The following is a 19,707-nucleotide window of genomic DNA, read 5'->3' on the forward strand; positions in this document are numbered from 1 at the left end:
TATGATTTAGAATGCTGATGATCTTAATTTGTGGGGGTTGGAAATATTTTCTTCCTTATCAAATGAACATTTTTTTGGCATTACAATATAAATCAATTATATAGTCTCACTTTTCAAGGCAACCAAAAAGATAGAACACGTTAATGACCATTTGTTGTTGTCACTGCCAAACTGTTATCTGTCATATTTTGATAGGCTGTTTGCCTGTGATTAATCTCTTTCCTGCACATAAAACATACAAAAATCAACACAAAGATACTCCAAATTGCTTTTAGAGTTTCTCCTTAGAAGGCAATTGAGACTTTAGAGAACTTCAGAAATTAAATATGTCTATCAAAAGAAAAAGTTAAATGTGGATAGAATTTGGTTGTATAAACACAAAAGATATGTATTTCAGAGAATTTTTCCTTAAAACTAAAATTAGCTTCTGCATAGACTAATTTACATTAGCTTCTCGAAAATCTAATTTTAACTTTTTCATAGACTAATTTTAACTCATGAACAAATTGATTTCTTTTTTTCTAGTTTTTTTCATCTTAAGTTCCTATGGAGATGTTTCTCCAACAACTTTCATTCAAAAAACTAGAAAGTTGCACGATATTAAACATCATTTCCATATGCTCAACTACTAATTAAGCTATCTAGTTTTATAATGGAAAAAGAATAACCACTCTAACAACAGTAAAGATCCAAAGGGCAGAGCTAATGGCATTCTATACGCTGCAAAGGGAAACCCAGATTTGGTGTTGTGTAAGAGTATAATAAACAAGAATCAGATTCTAAGAAAAACCTGAGACAATGCCATAGTGCATCATAATGAAGAAGACCAACAATTCTCCTTTTTCTTTCTCTACTCTGATCTCCACCACGTTTAACCACTGGTAATTGCTTAATGCCCTTGGCTTCCATCAACTCTTTGGCCATAGCCAAACTAGTATTTGGATAGCAGGTCAAAATTCCTCGCTCTCGTCCACGATAGCTCATCCCTCGAGTACAAACAGAGGAAACAAGGCATGTGTTTGACTGTCAAATATCCAATTTGAATTATCATTAGAGATTTAGAGACTAATAAATAACATCTTCAAGAATAAATTAGTGACAATTCTATCCTAGCAGTATAGCATGAAGATCCAGACATGAATTTCAGTAATGTATTTTCTCAGCAGTGCATATAAAATTCACTCATCAAAGCATTATTAGAACTCCAAAAGATAAAAGCAATAGTAGAAATTCCGTCCTTGCTGGACCAAAATCTTGAAGACAGTTTTCTCAGTCCAGTTTGTGGCTAAAAAGTATTCAGAAAATAGTTCTTGCCAACATTTGTTTTTCTTTTGCAGGAATTATACAACTTAGAAAAACAAATGTTTCTATAACATTTTACAAGCAGACATGGCTCTCAAAAAGGTAAATAGAAGGGGCATTTTCTACGTACATCCACAACCACTAAACCACTCTTCAAAGTGTCATGAGACTCCTGAGACAGACACCTTCTTATGTCACCATATGTCAATATTCCTTCTAGAAAATCTTCTTTATCAACTACCAGCACACAATTCTGCTGGCTGTCATGCATCAATTTTATTGCATCTTTCAAGATTGCAGATGACAAAACCTTACAATATTGTTTTGACATTGCCTGGGAAACCTGATAACCAATAATAATAGAGTCAAGGCAACAGGATTTACAGATTAAAAAAAAGGATAAGTCAACAGGCTACACAGTTATCAGCAAAAGATGGACAATGGCAATCATCAAAAGGAAATGCGAAAAATCTTTTCTCAACCTGAAGATTGTCCAGAAGAAGTTCCTTGTCAGTTGTTTCAAGATCAGCGCCATCCCCAACAATATGGAGCTCTAAATCATTCCCATCATTGACTTGTCTCCAGTTACCCTCATTATCATCTCCAGCATGTGAAACTGGAGAATATCCTCGTAATGAGCTACTTGCATCGGGTGTATCACTCTCCTTCGCCTGGTTTGTCACTGAAGGAACCCATATTGCCAATCCAACAGCTCCCTAAGGGCAATATTCACAAAGACAAATATGAGAACAATAAAATATAAGCAATTTTCACTACAATAAAAAGATGACCAACTCAAAAGTTAAGGGCGATGGGAAACCGGAATAAAACAAGGTTGAGGTTCAAAGTTAAAGCCACAAGTTCTGGCTGATAGAAAATACTACATGCATTTACAATGGTAGAGTAGTTGAAACAAGTATTAACGCTAATTACAAATATCTGCTATTTGGGAAAATTTCCAAGAACTAAAAACTTGAATAATTTATCCCTTGCTAAAATATGCAAAACAGCATCACTCAATCAATGCTCTCTCTCATTCCATTAAGTGGAAATACAAAACATGGATGTTGAAAAAGAAAATACCAATTTCATTAAGCTACTGCCGCATTATGAGTTGTAGGGTTAAAGTTGTTAATGTGAAAAGGAAAGGTTGCATTGAAAAGAAAAAGTCGCCTAAATAAGCAATAATGCCTACACATGAATTTGAAGTAACAGAACATTATGCAATTCTTTTGTAACTGCATAGATGAAAACGATAATACACATTTCAACTTCATATCCAAACACAACAAAGTCATGGCATCATAAAGAAAGAATTTCTCTTGCCACGGTGTAATATAAGATATATGGAATTATGGATCGCCATCAATATGACGCAGGAATTGTGTCAGTATACCAATCATCTTTAATAATTCAGCTGCCAAAAAGAAAGATATACACTGGACACTTTTGTTTTACAATTGAGATTGACTAATTTTTCTTAGTCATAGAAACTTTCAGAGCAGCGGAAAACTACACATGCAACAAACTGCAATTTTCTTATTTTGCTAAGAGAATTTCATTGAAGGGTTACCATGAGGGGAAGCAGTATCCTATAATCTTTTGTCAGCTCGAACAGAAGTAGAACTGAAGTCAAAGGAACAGAACAAACAGATGCTAATGTAGCCGCCATTCCAACCTGCAGAAGTTAGACTAACTTGTAACTGCGGGAATCTTCATCAGCCAAACGAATAATTAAAAGAAATCCTTCCTACACTGGACAGAAAGCTAGCAGAAAGAAGGATCTCCAACAGCCTCTCAAAACTTTGCATTTTGCAGCGAGTTTTTTAAGAATAATAAATAATTGAAATATTAAAATAAAATAATATTTTCTTTTAGTTTTGGAATTTATTTTCAAAACATAGAATTAAAAAAATGAATAATAAAACAATTACATATAATATGATTTGCAGACTCGATATTTTAATATTTCAATAATGAAATTATAAAAGTATTATTTATCAGCTTTTTATTCATTAAAATAATTGTGTTTTATTCTACATTTTACTTTTCTTTTCTTCCTTACCAAACAATTTAAAAATCATCTTACTTTTGATTCCTTTTCTTTACCTTCTCCTTTCATTATTTTCCCTTTCTTTCCCAAACCAAACATACTCTTACAGTATAGTCATCTTACCAGAGCATATGCCGGGGGCTGAGCAACAGCAGCATTTCCAGGAATTGCTGAATTAATAACTTCAGCGGAAAAGCCTCCAAATACAGCACCTGCTGCAGCACCTATCATTAAACTTGGTGCATAAAGACCACCAACTAGCCCAGATCCCTTGCAAAGAGCTGTTGCAATGACCTTAGAAACTACCAATTGAGTTAGAAGCCATATTCCAGGAGCTGAAGCACTCTTTCCAGTACGTAAAATTTCTTCCACATTTGTGAAACCCCAATACAATATTCCAGGATATTTAAGAGCAATAATCCCAGCTCCGAAACCACCTAAAGCAGGGCAGACCACAGTAGGAATGCCGAACTTATCCTGAATAAACTTAAAAAATTTGGTGAACCAAGCAACCAAACGAGTCATGGCCACACTTATAACACCACAAAGCATTCCCAATATCAGGTATAGAGGTAGCTCTGCAAGCAACATCGTGATCACATATCAGACTCAAGAATCATGGTAAGGTTCTCTTCTATTGAAAAACAAATAGTTGAGCTTAATACTGATAGACAATAGAGCTTATGTACATTGGAGTATAAGCAAAAACGTTTCAGTTCAATACAATGTGATCAAGGCTTTTTTGAATAAAATATTTTAAAAGACGAGAGAAAATAAAGTAAAATAAATAATTCTATTTGTGTAAGAGAGAGAAAAAAGAGAATATAATGAAAATTGTTTCTCAATTATGATATATACTCAACCTTCGTGAATACAGAAATACCACACAATTATTAGTTACTATATTTAAATGATACACTGACAGACATAATCCACATCTCTAACACTCCTCCTCAAGCTAGGACATATATGTCATATGGGTTAAGTATGATACAAACATAACTCATTTCAGAATCCTGCTTTGTGGATCACCATCTGGCAAGTGTGGATGATGTAAAAGAATTTTTTAGAGTCAGAACCGTTTAGGAGTTTCTAATGAACTGAAATTTAAGAATTTGTTGCTAATAATTAGCATGATTTGTTCCCAAAATAAATTTTGGTCTGATTGATAGAATATAACTGATTCCAAACTCCTCTTTATTTCCATTTTTAGATACTGATTCCCGGGGATTGAAGGAGAAAACAACAAAAAAAAAGACCACTGAAAAAAGGAAGGGAACACAATGAAGAACACCCAGGCAAATGTTGCAGACAGTAGGCCTCTGAGACTCAAGAAAAAGGAACACAGGCCAAGGTGATAGATGAAGCTACTAAACCAGGGACCTCCAAGGTTCAAACTTGAAGTATCACAACTGGACTAACCATACTTAGATTTGAGCAGTGGTGGAAAAATGAAGTCCCATATTGGTAAGTAATACAGAACACAAGTGCACATATAAAGCAAGAGAAGGGATGTCAAGTCCAGCTGGTCAAGTCATTTTAGACAGACAATCCTATTCGAGTTGAAGTCAGAATCACAAGATCTGACCTCACATTTCACCACATAGAAAAATTTGCATGGCCAGATCACAATTTCCAACATATCATAGAGTTGCATTTATACATTGACTAGTGGCCTATTTATAAATGTTATTGAAGTTCTTTGGCAAAAATATTGGATAGAATAGTTTAAGTTATCTTTTAAGAAACTTTGTAGAAGTTGTTTTCTGTTGTATCTATCTGTCAGTTAGAGTCCTAGGGGTGGACTTTATTTTGTTTGTTTATCTCTCTCTTTGTACTTTTGCTGTAAAATACACCTCTCTCTCTCTCTCTATTCTGCCTCATGTGCAGCTTCTTTGCACGGCTCAACCAAGGGTGTGACATCCACGCGCCACTTCTGGTCACCAAAGCAATGCCGTATCACTTCCTTTGGTTTCGTTTACCTTTTTGGTACTTGTTTCAACCCTCTTTTCACTTTCCACTACTGATTGAAATGCAGAGAATGTTGAACACCTTGTGTTGTGCGTTTCTGTTTTTAACCTTTCCTTCTCCAAAAATGTTGTTAGGACTTGTCCACTCTTTTTTTGTGCCTCCCACAATTACTTCAGAAAAGCTTAATGGCAAAATTTACCTATCTTGGTTTGCAGCTGTTAAGCTTTAGTTTCTTGATCAAGGTTTCCATGATCACTTGAAAAAGGACAAAAGTGAAATATCATTAGGAAGTGTTGAACAAAGGAAGAAGCTAGATTTTCAACTTCGTGCTCCACTGTGGCAATTTGTGGAACCCAATATCTTGGGAACCCTGACAACAGTTAAAATAAAACGTGTAAATCCTTTAGGAAGAAGGCTTAGAGTATTATTGCAGAAGACTTAGCAACTTTATGATTTTGCCCATAAACTTGTATCTCTTAACAAACAAATCATGACATGACATCTTTTGCTATTGAAGGTCAATATGTTGTTTAGGAGTTAAATATGTTCTTATAAATTATTCTAACAAATATTGAGTTTAGGGTTTAGGGTTTAGACTTAATAATGGGTTTAGGGTTTAGACTTAATAATGGGTTTAGAGTTTAGACTTAAGAATTACTCTACCATACTCAGTTTTAATAATTATTCTAACAGATACTAAGAAATGTGAAATTCTTAGGAAGTCATAAGTATTTTTCATAATTCATATATGCAATACTTTCACCAAAATCCTTCAAGAAATGTGCCATTAGCATCGTCAAAAGAACCAATAATATGAAATAAAAGATGTGAAAAGGCACATATGATGACAAACCGAAAACTGCAATGTATTAATACAAAGCAGGGTTTAAAGAGAAGTACCAGCAGCAGATTTCAAATCATACTCGGGTATTGTGAAAGCTGATTTGATCCCCTGTAAAACATTTGATACAGTTGATGAGATAACAGAAGCCAGTATAATCATGGCAGTTGTAAATGGAGGAGAGTTCTCTGCTCGGAGAGGCCTCAGCACAGTTTCAATAGCAAAGAAACAACCAGCAACTGGTGCATTGAAGCCTGAAGAGAAGAAAATTGAAAGCTAACATTTGAAAACTGTATATAACAGTTTATTATATTTAATTCAAAGCTCTATACAAAAAATCATTCAGAAGCTGCCAAAGAGTATTGTGTAAACTAAATGCTGATCAAAACTTTATTAAGGTCTGTTCAACGTATTTTCTGTGACATAACAGAAAGAATAAATGCCATATGGCTACAAGTTTATTAGCTAAAACAATTCATTACTTACGAAATAACATCAGCAACACAGTTTTTTCATAAAAGAATAATTTAAGACAGGAAAGGGAACAGGAGGATCAATCACAAATCCTCTTCGGTCACAAGAAGGGAGGAGCAGGGGAGAAAAAATAGCTGATATAAGCATCCCAAGTTTCTTTTCTTGTCTGACCCTGCCCTTTTGCAACAAGTAACTAATATTGAGCTAACTGTTAAGCTAGAATTAAAAAAAATGGAAAGAAACTAAAACTAAAACCAAAAATTCTTCTCCCTCTTTTGTGTGACATGGCTGGTTTCCTTAGTCCCAAAACTCAGTCCATGGTCATTTTCAAGGGAATGGAGCAGTTTGTTGATGTACTTAGTTTTCTCTCAGTACAGTTATTTTTATTTTGTTTCTTTAAGGGGGATGTTTTAAATTTCTCAACTGTACATTCTCTTTTTCCTTACAAGTTTCTTTTGTATAAAAAAATAAAAATAAAATAAAATAAAACTCGGACTTGCTGTTAGAAAGGGCTGCCTATGGAGGCTCTGAACAAAAAGGCTGAGTGAAACATAAGAGTGCAGCCATTGGGAGTCACTTCTCAAGGGCAGTACTAGATAACGATGCAGGAATTTTGGGATGCAAAAGTGCCATATCAAAAAGTATGACATATTCAGTGGAGTACTTAAGTGGTTTGGTTCTCCCCTATTGACAGCAACTTTTTAAGGAAAATTTCAACATGTGAAGGGAGATAATCAGTAAAAGGAAATACCACCCTGTGAAGAATGGCAGTCGCAAGGGCTGGGATTTATTCAGATAGTGGTCAGATCTCCCTCTGCAATAGAAATGCTATACAGGGTATTTTCAGCTATGTTGTTACTATCAAGTGTCAAGCTATAGCAGTTGTCATTCTTCTTTTATGAAAAAGTAGAAAAAAACTAATAACACATCATGTATACTGGGATATATTAGGGGAAAACTACAATGAGTACATACATATTGGCAGGCATATGGTGAACCAATAAATAATTTTCTTCTTTAGCAATTTTTCATTGATTAAATCACCATTGAAAACATTCAAGGAGGTTTAAATGATCAGAATATGAAATGAACTGTTAAACTCCAATGGAGAGAGAAAAACTAAGCTGAAACCATGTAACTCTTAGACAACACAGATATTTTATTTATATTGAGAAAAAAGAATCAATATAATAAATAGAGGAAATTTGATATTCTCTAACAACAAAGATATGATATATGGGAATAATTAAAAAAAATTCTAATAATACATATATAATCTAGACATTCCTCATTATATAGAATCAGCACCTTATTTTTATAATTATAACAATATTCCTTATTGTATAGGACTAGCACCTTATTTCTATAATTATAGCATGAACAAACATCAAATGCATTTTAAAAAGTGACTTTGACAATATTGCAGGCTACCTGACGAAATTCCAGCCGCTGCACCAGCTGCAACAAGTGCTATTTTCCTTTCTCTGTTGTGTTCCATCATTAGTGAGAATCCGTTGGCACATGACTTCCCAATATCAACACTAGGACCTTCAGGCCCCAATGAACAGCCAGTACCTAAAGTAACTGCAGCCTGAATAGCCTTTATTGTCGGAAAGATTCCTGCAAGAAAATCAAAACCTTGTGTTTGAGAGGCAGTGGATTGCTTTATTTGGTCCAGTATTTCCAGTAAACCACACATCATTCCGACAATGACTCCTCCAGTGACAGGTATTAAAAGGATTCGATGCCATGTATCAGCCAATCTCTGAATACGAAGCCAGGCAGCACCCTCAATTGGAGTACCAGCCCATACCCATTCATGTATTATATGCACCTAGATTACCACATTCCAGTATACGTTAGATAGATCATCTTCCTCAACAAGTTTGGCAAAGATCGTTAGTAACATTAGAATATGTATAACCACATAGCCCACAACCAAATGATTATGGTGTTTGATTTATGATAGAAACAGAAAAAAAAAAAACAGGTATCAAAGATGGCGGTAACCATGATAGCATAATTTATAAATGCCAAAATTCTCACAAGACAATATTATGAATACAAAAGTATATAACTACAAGCAAGCCTTTTTTCAGTAGATGGGTCGACTACATGGATCAAATGAGATCATAATTTTGATTGTACTTGTTTCTCCTAAAAATTTTAGTAGTCTCCTTCTTCCTCTAAACGCTAGTGTACCTCCATCTGATCTATTTTCCTTACTGCGGCTTGTGTAGGAGTAAGTCCTCTCCACACATGACCAAATCAACAAAATTAATCTCAATAATTAAAGTAATAAATAAAAGAAAACAGCTACAAAAAGACTTATAGATTGTTAAGAAGTGGACTTTAAACCTAACTCAACCCCACATACTCGGCTCGTAAGGTGAGGTCTGCATCCACTTATATACTTTAAATTGACCTTATCTCTAATCGATGTGGGACTTCCAACACATCCCCCTCACGCCGAGATATATACATCTCGAGCATGAAACTAGACATTAATGGGTGGTCCGATAGTGGCCCGATAGCGGGTGGAACAATATGCCCAACAAACAATAAATATCGCTAGGATAGACTCTAACCATATCTCTGATACCATGTTAAGAAGTGGACTTTAAGCCTAACTCAACCCCACAAAACCGGCTCGTAAGGTGAGGTCTGCACCCACTTATATACTTTAAATTGACCTTATTTCTAGTTGATGTGGGACTTCCAACATAGATGATATAGCTGCCAACGAAGAATACTAGAAAAAGGGAACTTGTAATCATTTCAATCAATCGTGATTTATGCATAGCAGACCAAAGTCACCAAAGCTCTAGCATATCATAGTTGTTCTTGGATTTTGTAAATAGATCATAATGAATGGCCAAAGAAAAAAAAAAAAAAAAAAAATATATATATATATATATATATATATATATATATATATATATTACATTACGTAGAAGCTGGCCAATGAAGAGGCAGACCAACAAAGCACATGAGAGGAAATTTCCACAAGGATAAAAGCTAACAAAAATCCACTAAAACAAAAAAGATGCATACACCCTCAAGGCCAATTTGGTAGGGTGAAGTATTCAAACCAAGGTAGTCAAAATTGAGATTTAAATCGTAAAATCGTAAGATCCTACGATTTTACACAGTATTTATAAGTTAAATTTCACGTATAATCATAACATAGTAGAATTGGTAAGATCATTGTACAAAATTGTATAAACCTATGGTTTTTTCAAATTTTCTGATGCACTACCTCTCCACCTTCTTGAGTAAATGAATTCAACTTAAATTAAACCTATACCTAACTAAAAGTTAATGTAATTATAAATTTTCATTGTTATGTGTGTTGTCACCACATTTCATTCAATTAAAATTTAATACAATTATTATTACAATTCATTTCCCAATTAAAAATTAATATATGCTGCGACACCACAACACCACCCAATTAAAAACTAATATAATTAAAATTTTCCTTTTTTTCCAGCCACAAATTGTAGATACACACAAAACAGTTATTTTGGTTAAAAGGTCAAACCTAAGGTGGTGGTGAAGAAAGATGATGTTCTTACTATCCCACTTCTAGAAGAGGAGAATGTTCTTATTAATGTGCTTCATGAAGGAGATAGAGCTAATGAAGATCCTTTTAGTTTTTGTTTTAATTTGAATGGTTCATAATAGATGAATTAAGTGTAGTGAAGTATTGAGAAAGTGATGAATTTTGTAAACTTAAGTTTGATTAAGTATTGACAAGGGATTAATTTTATTTTCATGGATATGTGTTTAGTGATATATATTATGTTTGTATAAAAAGTAAAATCTATGATCTGGGTTACGATCCCATGATTTACAATTATATGAACCCTTCACAATCCTAAGTATAATCTCGATTTTAACCACCTTGGTTCAGACAGAGGCTTTATGCACCAGACTGAATAACTACAGCATATATTATGAGTTGTCTAATTCCTAAACCAGCCCTACTTTTAATAATTTAAGACACTACTTCACTTCTAAGATTAAACATTAGAGAAAATGAACTTTGATAGCTCTACAATAGGGGCAGTCCAATAAAAAACAAACAGTCCAAATAAGATTTGGGTTGTTGAAACACAAGTATTACTAACTCTGTCTACTAACATTATACTATGTTATGTTTTTGTTCCTATCCACTAAGATCCACGCTCACATTGCATATGCATTGAAAGAGTCTTGGTTTTAGAACTTACTTGAGATCTAAAACAGAGAAAAATAGTTCTAAAGGGCTTGAAAGACCCTTCTCAGTTCTATTATTTATATAGATAAAAATTTGATACAATAGATAGATGGAAGATGAAGAGATTGTCCTAGACGGCTAAGAACAATCATTATAGATAACCCAACACACAACTACCTACTTTAGGCCCTGCTCTACTAATCATAGGTAGACTTAATAATTATTCTAACACTCCCCCTCAAGCTAGAGCATACAAATTGTATGTACCAAGCTTGGAACAAATAAACTCAATCCGAGGTCCCCTTAACGACTTAGTCAACACATCTGCGAGTTGGTCATTTGATCCAACAAACTCAGTACATATTTCTTTTGACAATAATTTTTCCCGAACAAAATGACAATCAATTTCTATATGTTTGGTTCTCTCGTGAAACACTGGATTTGATGCAATGTGAAGAGCAGCTTGGTTATCACAATACATCTTCATACTTTGGATGCCACAGAAGTTAAGCTCTTGAAGGAACTGCTTCACCCATATAAGTTCACATGTTAATGAAGCCATTGCCCTATATTCAGCTTCAGCTGTTGATCGAGCCACTACATTTTGTTTCTTACTTTTCCATGAGATAATGTTTCCTCCAAGGAAAACACAATATCCAGTAGTAGATCGTCTATCAATAGGAGAACCTGCCCAATCAGCATCACAATATCTTGATACCTGAAGGCTTCCTTTTTCTTCATATAACAGCCCTTGCCCAGGAGCCTTTTTCACATACCTTAGAATGCGAATGATAGCATTCCAATGGCCAACACATGGAGCTTGCATAAACTGACTAACCACTCCAACTGCAAAAGATAGATCCGGCCTTGTAATAGTGAGATAGATTAGTTTTCCAACTAGCCTCCTATATCTCTCCGGGTCGGAGAATAATTCACCTTCTTCTGTTGTTAATTTTTGATTTGGATCCATAGGGCTATCAACCGGTCTACAATCAATCATGCCTGTTTCTTGCAAAATATCCAGAGCATACTTCCTTTGGGAGATTACAACTCCATCTTTTGACTGAGCTACTTCAATGCCTAGGAAGTATTTGAGGCTCCCAAGATCCTTGGTTTGGAAATGTCTACACAAGTACTCCTTCAATTGAGATATTCCAATAGTATCATTTCTTGTAATAACTATATCATCAACATATACTATCAAGTAAACACATTTCCCAGGAGATGAATGATAATAAAAGACTGAATGATCTGCTTCACTGCGTTTTAGTCCAAATTTTTGAACAATGGAGCTAAACTTTCCAAACCAAGCACGTGGTGATTGCTTGAGCCCATATAGAGATCGGTTCAATTTACAAACCATACCAGACTCCCCCTGAGCAACAAACCCTGGAGGTTGCTCCATATAAACTTCTTCCTCAAGATCACCATGGAGAAAGGCATTTTTGATATCCAACTGATGAAGTGGCCAATGACGAATGGCTGCCATTGCAAAGAACAATCGAATGGTAGTCATCTTTGCCACGGGAGAAAAGGTGTCACAATAATCAAGACCATAAACCTGAGTGTACCCTTTTGCAACCAGCCGGGCTTTGAGCCTATCAATGTCACCATTAGGGCCGACTTTAATTGCATATACCCATCGACAACCAACAGCCTTTTTACCCGGGGGAAGTGGCACAAGCTCCCAAGTATGACTGTGGTCAAGAGCCTGCATTTCTTCAATCATGGCTTGTCGCCATCCAGGATGATCAAGTGCTTCTTTCACATTTTTAGGAATAACCATAGGAGATACTGAGGATAAAAGGGAATAAAAGGAGGGCGACACTCTGTGATAACTAAGAAAATTATAAATGGGATGAGGGTTTCGAGTGGAACGAGTACCTTTTCTGAGAGCAATGGGCCAACCAGAATCATCTTCACCAGGAGGCGTGACAGGAGATGGTGACGGAGAAGAATCTGAAGGAGGAGATCCACCATTTTCTGGAAGAGGATTACTCACCGAGGTACTGTGTCGAAGGATATCAGTATATGGAGAGGAAGGTTCGGGAGGACCTTGGGCATGACTTGGATTGACTGAGGCATTGGAGATATTAGACTCAACCACTGGAAGAGGAAGGACCTGGTGGAGGATATAAACATCTTGAACAGAGGGAGAGAAGAAAGGTGTTTGTTCAAAGAAGGTAACATTGGCAGACATGTAGTACTTTTTGGTTTCAGGAGAGTAACACCGGTACCCTTTTTGAAGCCGAGAATAGCCCAAAAAGACACATTTGATCGCACGAGCAGAGAGCTTGTCGAGCCCCGGAGACATATCGTGAACAAAACAAACACAACCAAAGACTCGAGGAGAGGTGTGAAAGAGAGGATCATTGGGAAAGAGAATGGAGAAAGGGACTTTATTATTGAGAGAGGAGGAAGGCATCCTATTAATAAGAAAACATGCAGTTAAGATGGCATCCCCCCAATGATGAACAGGAATATTAGCACCAAGCAAAAGGGTACGAGCCGTTTCAACCAAGTGTCTATTTTTTCTTTCGGCTATACCATTTTGCTGGGGTGTATGAGGACAAGTGGACTGATGCAAAATACCATGGGAGCTAAGAAGTGAAGAAAAAGTTGATGAGAAATACTCTTTAGCATTATCACTTCTTAAGACTTTAATTACGTGACCAAATTGGTTCTTGATTTCATTCAAAAAAGATGTGAAAATGGGTAACAATTCAGAGCGATCTTTCATTAGATAAACCCAAGTATATCTAGAATACTCATCAATAAAAGTAACAAAATACCTAAAACCAAAAGAAGAGACGCGACTAGGTCCCCAGACATCAGAATGAATAATAGAGAAACTAGAAGTACACATTGATTGAGACCTTTTAGGAAAGACAGATCTAACATGTTTTCCTAGTTGACATGACTCACATTCTAAAGTCTGAAGACCACTAAGTTCAGGACACATCTTTTTTAACTTTGACAAGTGAGGATGGCCAAACCGATCATGTAACACTTTAGGGGGAAGAGCTGCAACACAAGATACCCGTGGACGAGATCCAAAATGGTATAAACCTCCAGCTTCATATCCTTCTCCAATCTGTCTCCCCGAGCCACGCTCCTGTATAACAAAAGATTTTGAATCGAAAGTTATTGAACAAGGTAACATTTTGGTTAACTGACTTAGGGAAATTAAATTGAATGGACAGTTAGGGACAAAAAGAACAGATTTCATAGTTAGAGAGGGAGACAGGGAGACTTGACCGACTCCCTTTGAACAAGTTTTAGAGCCATTTGCAAGGGTAATGAAATGGGGTTTTTCTTGGAGGGAAAGGGTTGAGAACAATGAGGTATTACCAGAAATGTGATCAGAAGCACCCGAGTCAATTACCCATGAATTTAGACCTTCCATGGATTGAGAAATGCAAGTTGTGGACGTACTTGGGGACTGAGATGATTGCGCCAAACTGTTAGACTTTAATCGCAGATACTCTTGATACTCTTCCTCAGTGAACTTGGAGTTGGAAGTGGAAGTTTCAGCCTTAGAGATATTGGCGGTTTTTGAAGGAAAGCCATGCAAGGAGTAGCAATTTTCTTGGGTGTGACCCACTCTCTTACAGTAAGAGCACTGTGGACGTCCTCGACCTCCTCCTCTAGTGCCACGTCCTCCTCTTCCTCGCGTGGCAACCATGACAGATGGTTCCATTGTTTCATGAGCTTCCTGAGACTGAGACACCGGAACACGAAGAAGACGTGTGGTCAAGGCTTCCAAGGAAGGGACCTCATGACTTGTCAGAAGTTGATCTCTGATGTGATTCAAATCTGGATGCAAAGCACGGAGGATCATCACCATATAATACTTGTCAAGCTTCTTTTTGATATCTTTCGAAGATTCCACTTCCAAGAACATTCTCAATTCTTCCACAGCTGCTTGGGCTTCAGTCATGAAGGAGACCATATCATGGTCATTTTGAGACAGGCGAGCTTGTTTGCGTATCATAGAGACGTTGAATATCATTAGCATAAATGCTTTGAGTTTTCTTCCAAAAAGTGTAACATGTCTTGAACGCTCTCAGAGATATCAAAAGTCGTGGTTCCACAGATTGCCACAATAGGGCACACAATTGAAAATCAGCTTGTTTCCATTGTTCAGCTTTGTCAGAAGGAACTTGGCTCCCATCCTGCTCAAGGTGGTCATAATGTCCTTGACCAAGGAACCACATTTCCACAGCAGCAGACCAACACAGATAATTCTTTCCATTTAGCTTTTCGGAAGTGATTGAGGGACTTCCAGAGAAAGAAAGAGCACTTCGAGACGCCATTCTTTGATAAAAAGAGGAAAAGGAACCAGAAAAACCGTGAAGAACCAGAAAACCCTAGAGGGTTTCTTAGGGTTTTCTTAAAGGGGAGCTTCTGGACACACCAAAGTAAGATTTTGAGGGTCAGAACGGGAGGAGCAGAGGGCGACAGCTATGGAGGTGGCGCAGCGACTTTACGGTGAGCAGAGGGCGGCGCGTGGAGGGCACGCGCCTGTTCACAGCGCACAAAGAGGTTGCGCGTGGCGGAGCGTGGAGGAGAATCAGGCGAACCCACCGGTGGGGTTGGCTGTCGCGTGAAGAGGCGAACCAGATTCAGTGGTCGCCGGACGGAACAGTGACGACGGCCGGTGGCGGACGGCGGCGAACGGCGGTGGACAGCAGCGGACAGATGCGAGATGGTGGACAACCAAGTTGAAGAACTTCAAACTACAGTTGACAGCTGCAGATAGTGGCGAGACAGCCGCGGACAACGGCGAACGGCACCGAACAGGTGCAAACAGCAGTGACAGTGCTGGTGGACAACCCAGGACAAAAACCAGAGCAGGATGAACCTGCTCTGATACCAACTTGAGATCTAAAACAGAGAAAAATAGTTCTAAAGGGCTTGAAAGACCCTTCTCAGTTCTATTATTTATATAGATAAAAATCTGATACAATAGATAGATGGAAGATGAAGAGATTGTCCTAGACTGCTAGGAACAATCATTATAGATAACCCAACACACAACTACCTACTTTAGGCCCTGCTCTACTAATCATAGGTAGACTTAATAATTATTCTAACAAACTTGAACATCTTGCATCCATTAAATGAAGTTGTATAACAAACAAAGTGCAACCAATGCTAAGAGCAAGTGAGCAACTCAAAATATGTTTTTTGGTGAGAGATTAACAACAGCAACCACTGCAAGCTTTTCATTAATGGATAGAGTCAGACTACATGAATTAGATGCACTATTGAGTTCATCCATAAATCCACAATAGCAAGCATCTCAAAAATTGTTACATAGTGAGAAATTGACAATGATGACCATCAATCACTTTACTAATAATGGTTGGAATTGGCTACATGAACCAAATGGCACGATAATGTTTATTTGTAGTCCACTATAAGCAACCAGTGCAAAGAACAAGCGGAAATCCACTCAAGCAAAGCAACTCAAAAACCGTCCTTTGGAGAGAGATTTACAACAGAAATAACCATCGGGCCTTCTACCAACAAAAGGAGTTAGGGCACAAATCGAATTACACTATTCAATCATAAATAATATCTAAGCACAAACTAGACCTATAAATCCTTCCTAATGTCTGACCAATAGTTTTTATAGGTCTCCCTCCACATCCAGTAATTGGAACCATACTACTGGTATATGTTTCTTGTAATTACCCTGTCCATCACGTTTTACATTATAATTAGAAGACTTCCTTTAAAGAGAATCCAACATGCACTAAGTCTCAACATTGTTATGGCAGCAACACCATGGCAAAATGCAAGGTGGATATTTTGCTAACCACCTAAAGCAAGTTTGAGAAGGGAGGCCATAGTGGTATGTTTATATGGAGGAATTGTGGCCTTCCACCATTCACCATTATAACACTGCTAAGTACTATGGTGAATTTTGGTAGGCAATACACAGGGTTGTGGAGAAAACTCCATAACTACCAAGATTTCTCGGCAAATAATTTGGCACAACGTCGTGGATTTTGGACTCTCTACGACAATAATTGCATCCACATTTGTCTACAAAGTCAAGGATCCCAGTTAAACTACAACTTAAAACCTTGGTAACTATTCATTTGACTATGTCCACCATCATGTGATCTATTAGTCAAAAATAACTGAGAGATCAAGATAAAAAGATAGAAATTTTGGCGTACCCCTTTATTGAAAAAGGCAACAAAGAGGCCAGTTGTGAGTCCAATGAGGCAACCAATGAGTAGCAACGCCCATTCAGGAGGTGCACTGTCGCCAAGCACCTCAACAGAAGAATCAAGATCCACATCGTGATGATGCCGATTTTGTTCCCTTCTATCTCTATCCCTGTCTCTATCTCTCTCTTCTTCCTTCTCAATGCGCTTGAAACTCTGTCGGTGACCCGACAACCTTAACAAATCCCTCAAACCTTTGTTGTTGCTGTTGATGCCGCCGCCGCCATTGACGACGGCCAACTCCGACCCTCGAGCTTCCACGTCATCCTCCGACAGCCCCAGAAGACGGCGCTGATCGCTCTCCGACATCGAAAAACTCCCTCAGATTCCTTCCACACCCATCAACCAAAGGCTCCCGCTTTCTAAAACCCACTTCTCAAATCGCGTGAATTCCAAAACCCGTGTCTCAAATCTCGTGGATTTCAAAACCCATTTGAATGGAGCCACGGTGAAGGAATGGATCTCGCGGAGTCACTGTTCCATGTGGCGCATAAAATGGAAATGGCGTTAGGCACGTTTCCAATCACTTTGTTTTAGCATCCAATCAAAATCGAAAACACTGTTTGCGTCTTCTTTACTTCTCACAACACAACACAACACAACCTTCTCTGCCTTCCCTTCTTCTTCTCTTTCCAGAAAGCGTGTTTTCATCAAGATTGAAAACAACGTCCACCTTCTTTTTTTTTTCATAATTTTCAAAAATTGTTTTATAATAATTGGTACATAATTTAATATTATAACAATTACATTTTAATAGACTCTCACAATACAAGGTTTTTGACATTTTTTTTACTAAATATTAAAAAATTGGTGAGATATCAAATTTATTCAAAACTTAACTTTAATTCAAAAAGTTTTTTAAATGATCTCTTTGTTGTTGTATATATAAAAAGAAAATACGTAACAACTAAATTAAATAATTTAGAAACCACTATAATGTTGAATTAATCATTTCTAAACGAACTATTAATCATATAAATAACTATATGATAAAATTAGTCTAACTTATGTTAATATACATAGTTAGTATTTAAGGTTAATATATTGTTTATCGATTACATCGTTCAATTAATCACTCTCCATAAACATTAATTTTTAGAAACAAAAATTGTCATTTTAAGGAGGAAAATTCAAGATTATTATTCTAGATGACTTATTAACCCAATTCACTTACATGATTGTGATTTAGAATATATGATACCATTTTTAGGTAAATGTGAATGTCGATACGTACATGCTTATTATATTCAACTTTTCAACAATCCATTGTTACTTTATCTTAATATCTATTTAAATAGATGCAAGGAAACTTTCTTCCAATAATGAAAAATATTACTTTTATTTGGTAAATTTTTTTTGAAGAAAATTATATGCCTTTCTTTCTAAAATTACTACATTTTATCACTTCAAACAACAATGAAAGACTCTCATCATATCACATGTTATACATATTTCAAAACAAACTATATAGTCCAAATTTGAATAATTAGCAACAACAAATACAACTTTAAAATCATTAATCATGTAGCTATAACATATATCTCATACTTCTTGAAATACACAACCCATGAATTGTGATAATTTCTTATTAACTAAAAAAAGACACTTAGTATCAGGCTTCATTAAAAACGCACCCAAAAATCCTCTGAACGGACGCCAGGTGTCAAGCGGAGGGGATCCGAAAATCAGATAGTGGAATGTAGGTGTCGGCAGATGAGCGGACGCTCGTTTTGACGTAGGAAGCAAAACTGATTTTTCAGAAATTACGTCACACTCTCTACATGCACCTTCTTCTCCAAACTCTGAAATTCTCATTTCTCCTCCTTCTCACTAAAAGTTCCCCCTTCTCTCTACGAAATCTCACCCTTTCTCTTCTCTGATCTCCGTTCAAGCACCGTAGAAACACTTCCGGCATCAAGAGCTTCAGTTTGAACCGATCGGTTTCGGGTTCTGAACTGGTAAGTTCTTCTTCTCCTTTGGCCGTTCGTTTTCTGGCACATGTGAACCAATATTCTGGTTGCATGAGTTCATCTCGTTCTAAGCCATTTTTGGTCTTGTGTTTGGTTTAGTTTTGGAGAATTGTTGTGCGTTGAGGGTAGAAGGACTTGTAGTAGAGCAAACCGTATTTCTGCCTCAGTGAACGTTCGGTCACGCTAGAGGTAAGGCAAGCTTATTAATTTAATTTGTATGTTATTTGTATTGCATGAACGTTCGCTGAATTGATTGAATTAAAATGATATATGATGGTTGATGTGTTTGGATTGTATGAAGTATGAAAATTGACTATGATATGAATGTATGAAATTTCCCCTATGAAAGTGTACGTTCGTCACTGAACGGTCATTGACCGTTCAGTTTTTCTAGTAAACTTGGTTAGAAATTGGATTCTTTCATTTGGGAAGAATCCTAGTTGAGGACGAGCGTCTTAGTTTCGAAATACTGTGCATAAGCGTTCAGCCAAGCATAGTTGGTTCTTGGTATTCAGTGATAAACTTAAATATGTATATATGTATTTGTATATTTTAGTTTATTATTAAACACTACTCCAATAAGTATCTTATTATATTTATCAAGATTTCTAATATAAGTTTAGTAGTGTTCG

General features: G+C 36.6%; 1 protein-coding gene across 2 annotated transcripts; it reads right to left on the reverse strand.

The window, feature by feature from the left end:
* On the reverse strand, nt 1-17,785 carry LOC108334039 (chloride channel protein CLC-f). Of its 2 annotated transcripts, XM_017569641.2 has the most exons (9): nt 17,055-17,782; nt 8,073-8,475; nt 6,227-6,421; nt 3,479-3,933; nt 2,876-2,980; nt 1,785-2,018; nt 1,433-1,645; nt 791-1,023; nt 1-222 (listed from the first exon to the last, which is right to left on the reverse strand). In XM_017569641.2, the coding sequence occupies exons 1-9, from the start codon at nt 17,412-17,414 to the stop codon at nt 141-143; spliced, it is 2,280 nt and encodes a 759-aa protein (XP_017425130.2). In that variant the 5' UTR covers nt 17,415-17,782; the 3' UTR covers nt 1-140. The 2 variants fall into 2 exon arrangements, with proteins under 2 accessions (XP_017425130.2, XP_052727217.1); XM_052871257.1 differs by lacking the exon at nt 1-222 and having other exon boundaries at nt 686-1,023; nt 17,055-17,785.
* Between the last annotated feature and the right edge of the window lie 1,922 nt (nt 17,786-19,707).

The sequence above is a fragment of the Vigna angularis genome, chromosome 11 (assembly GCF_016808095.1).
Source record: "Vigna angularis cultivar LongXiaoDou No.4 chromosome 11, ASM1680809v1, whole genome shotgun sequence".
Lineage (NCBI taxonomy): Eukaryota > Viridiplantae > Streptophyta > Magnoliopsida > Fabales > Fabaceae > Vigna > Vigna angularis.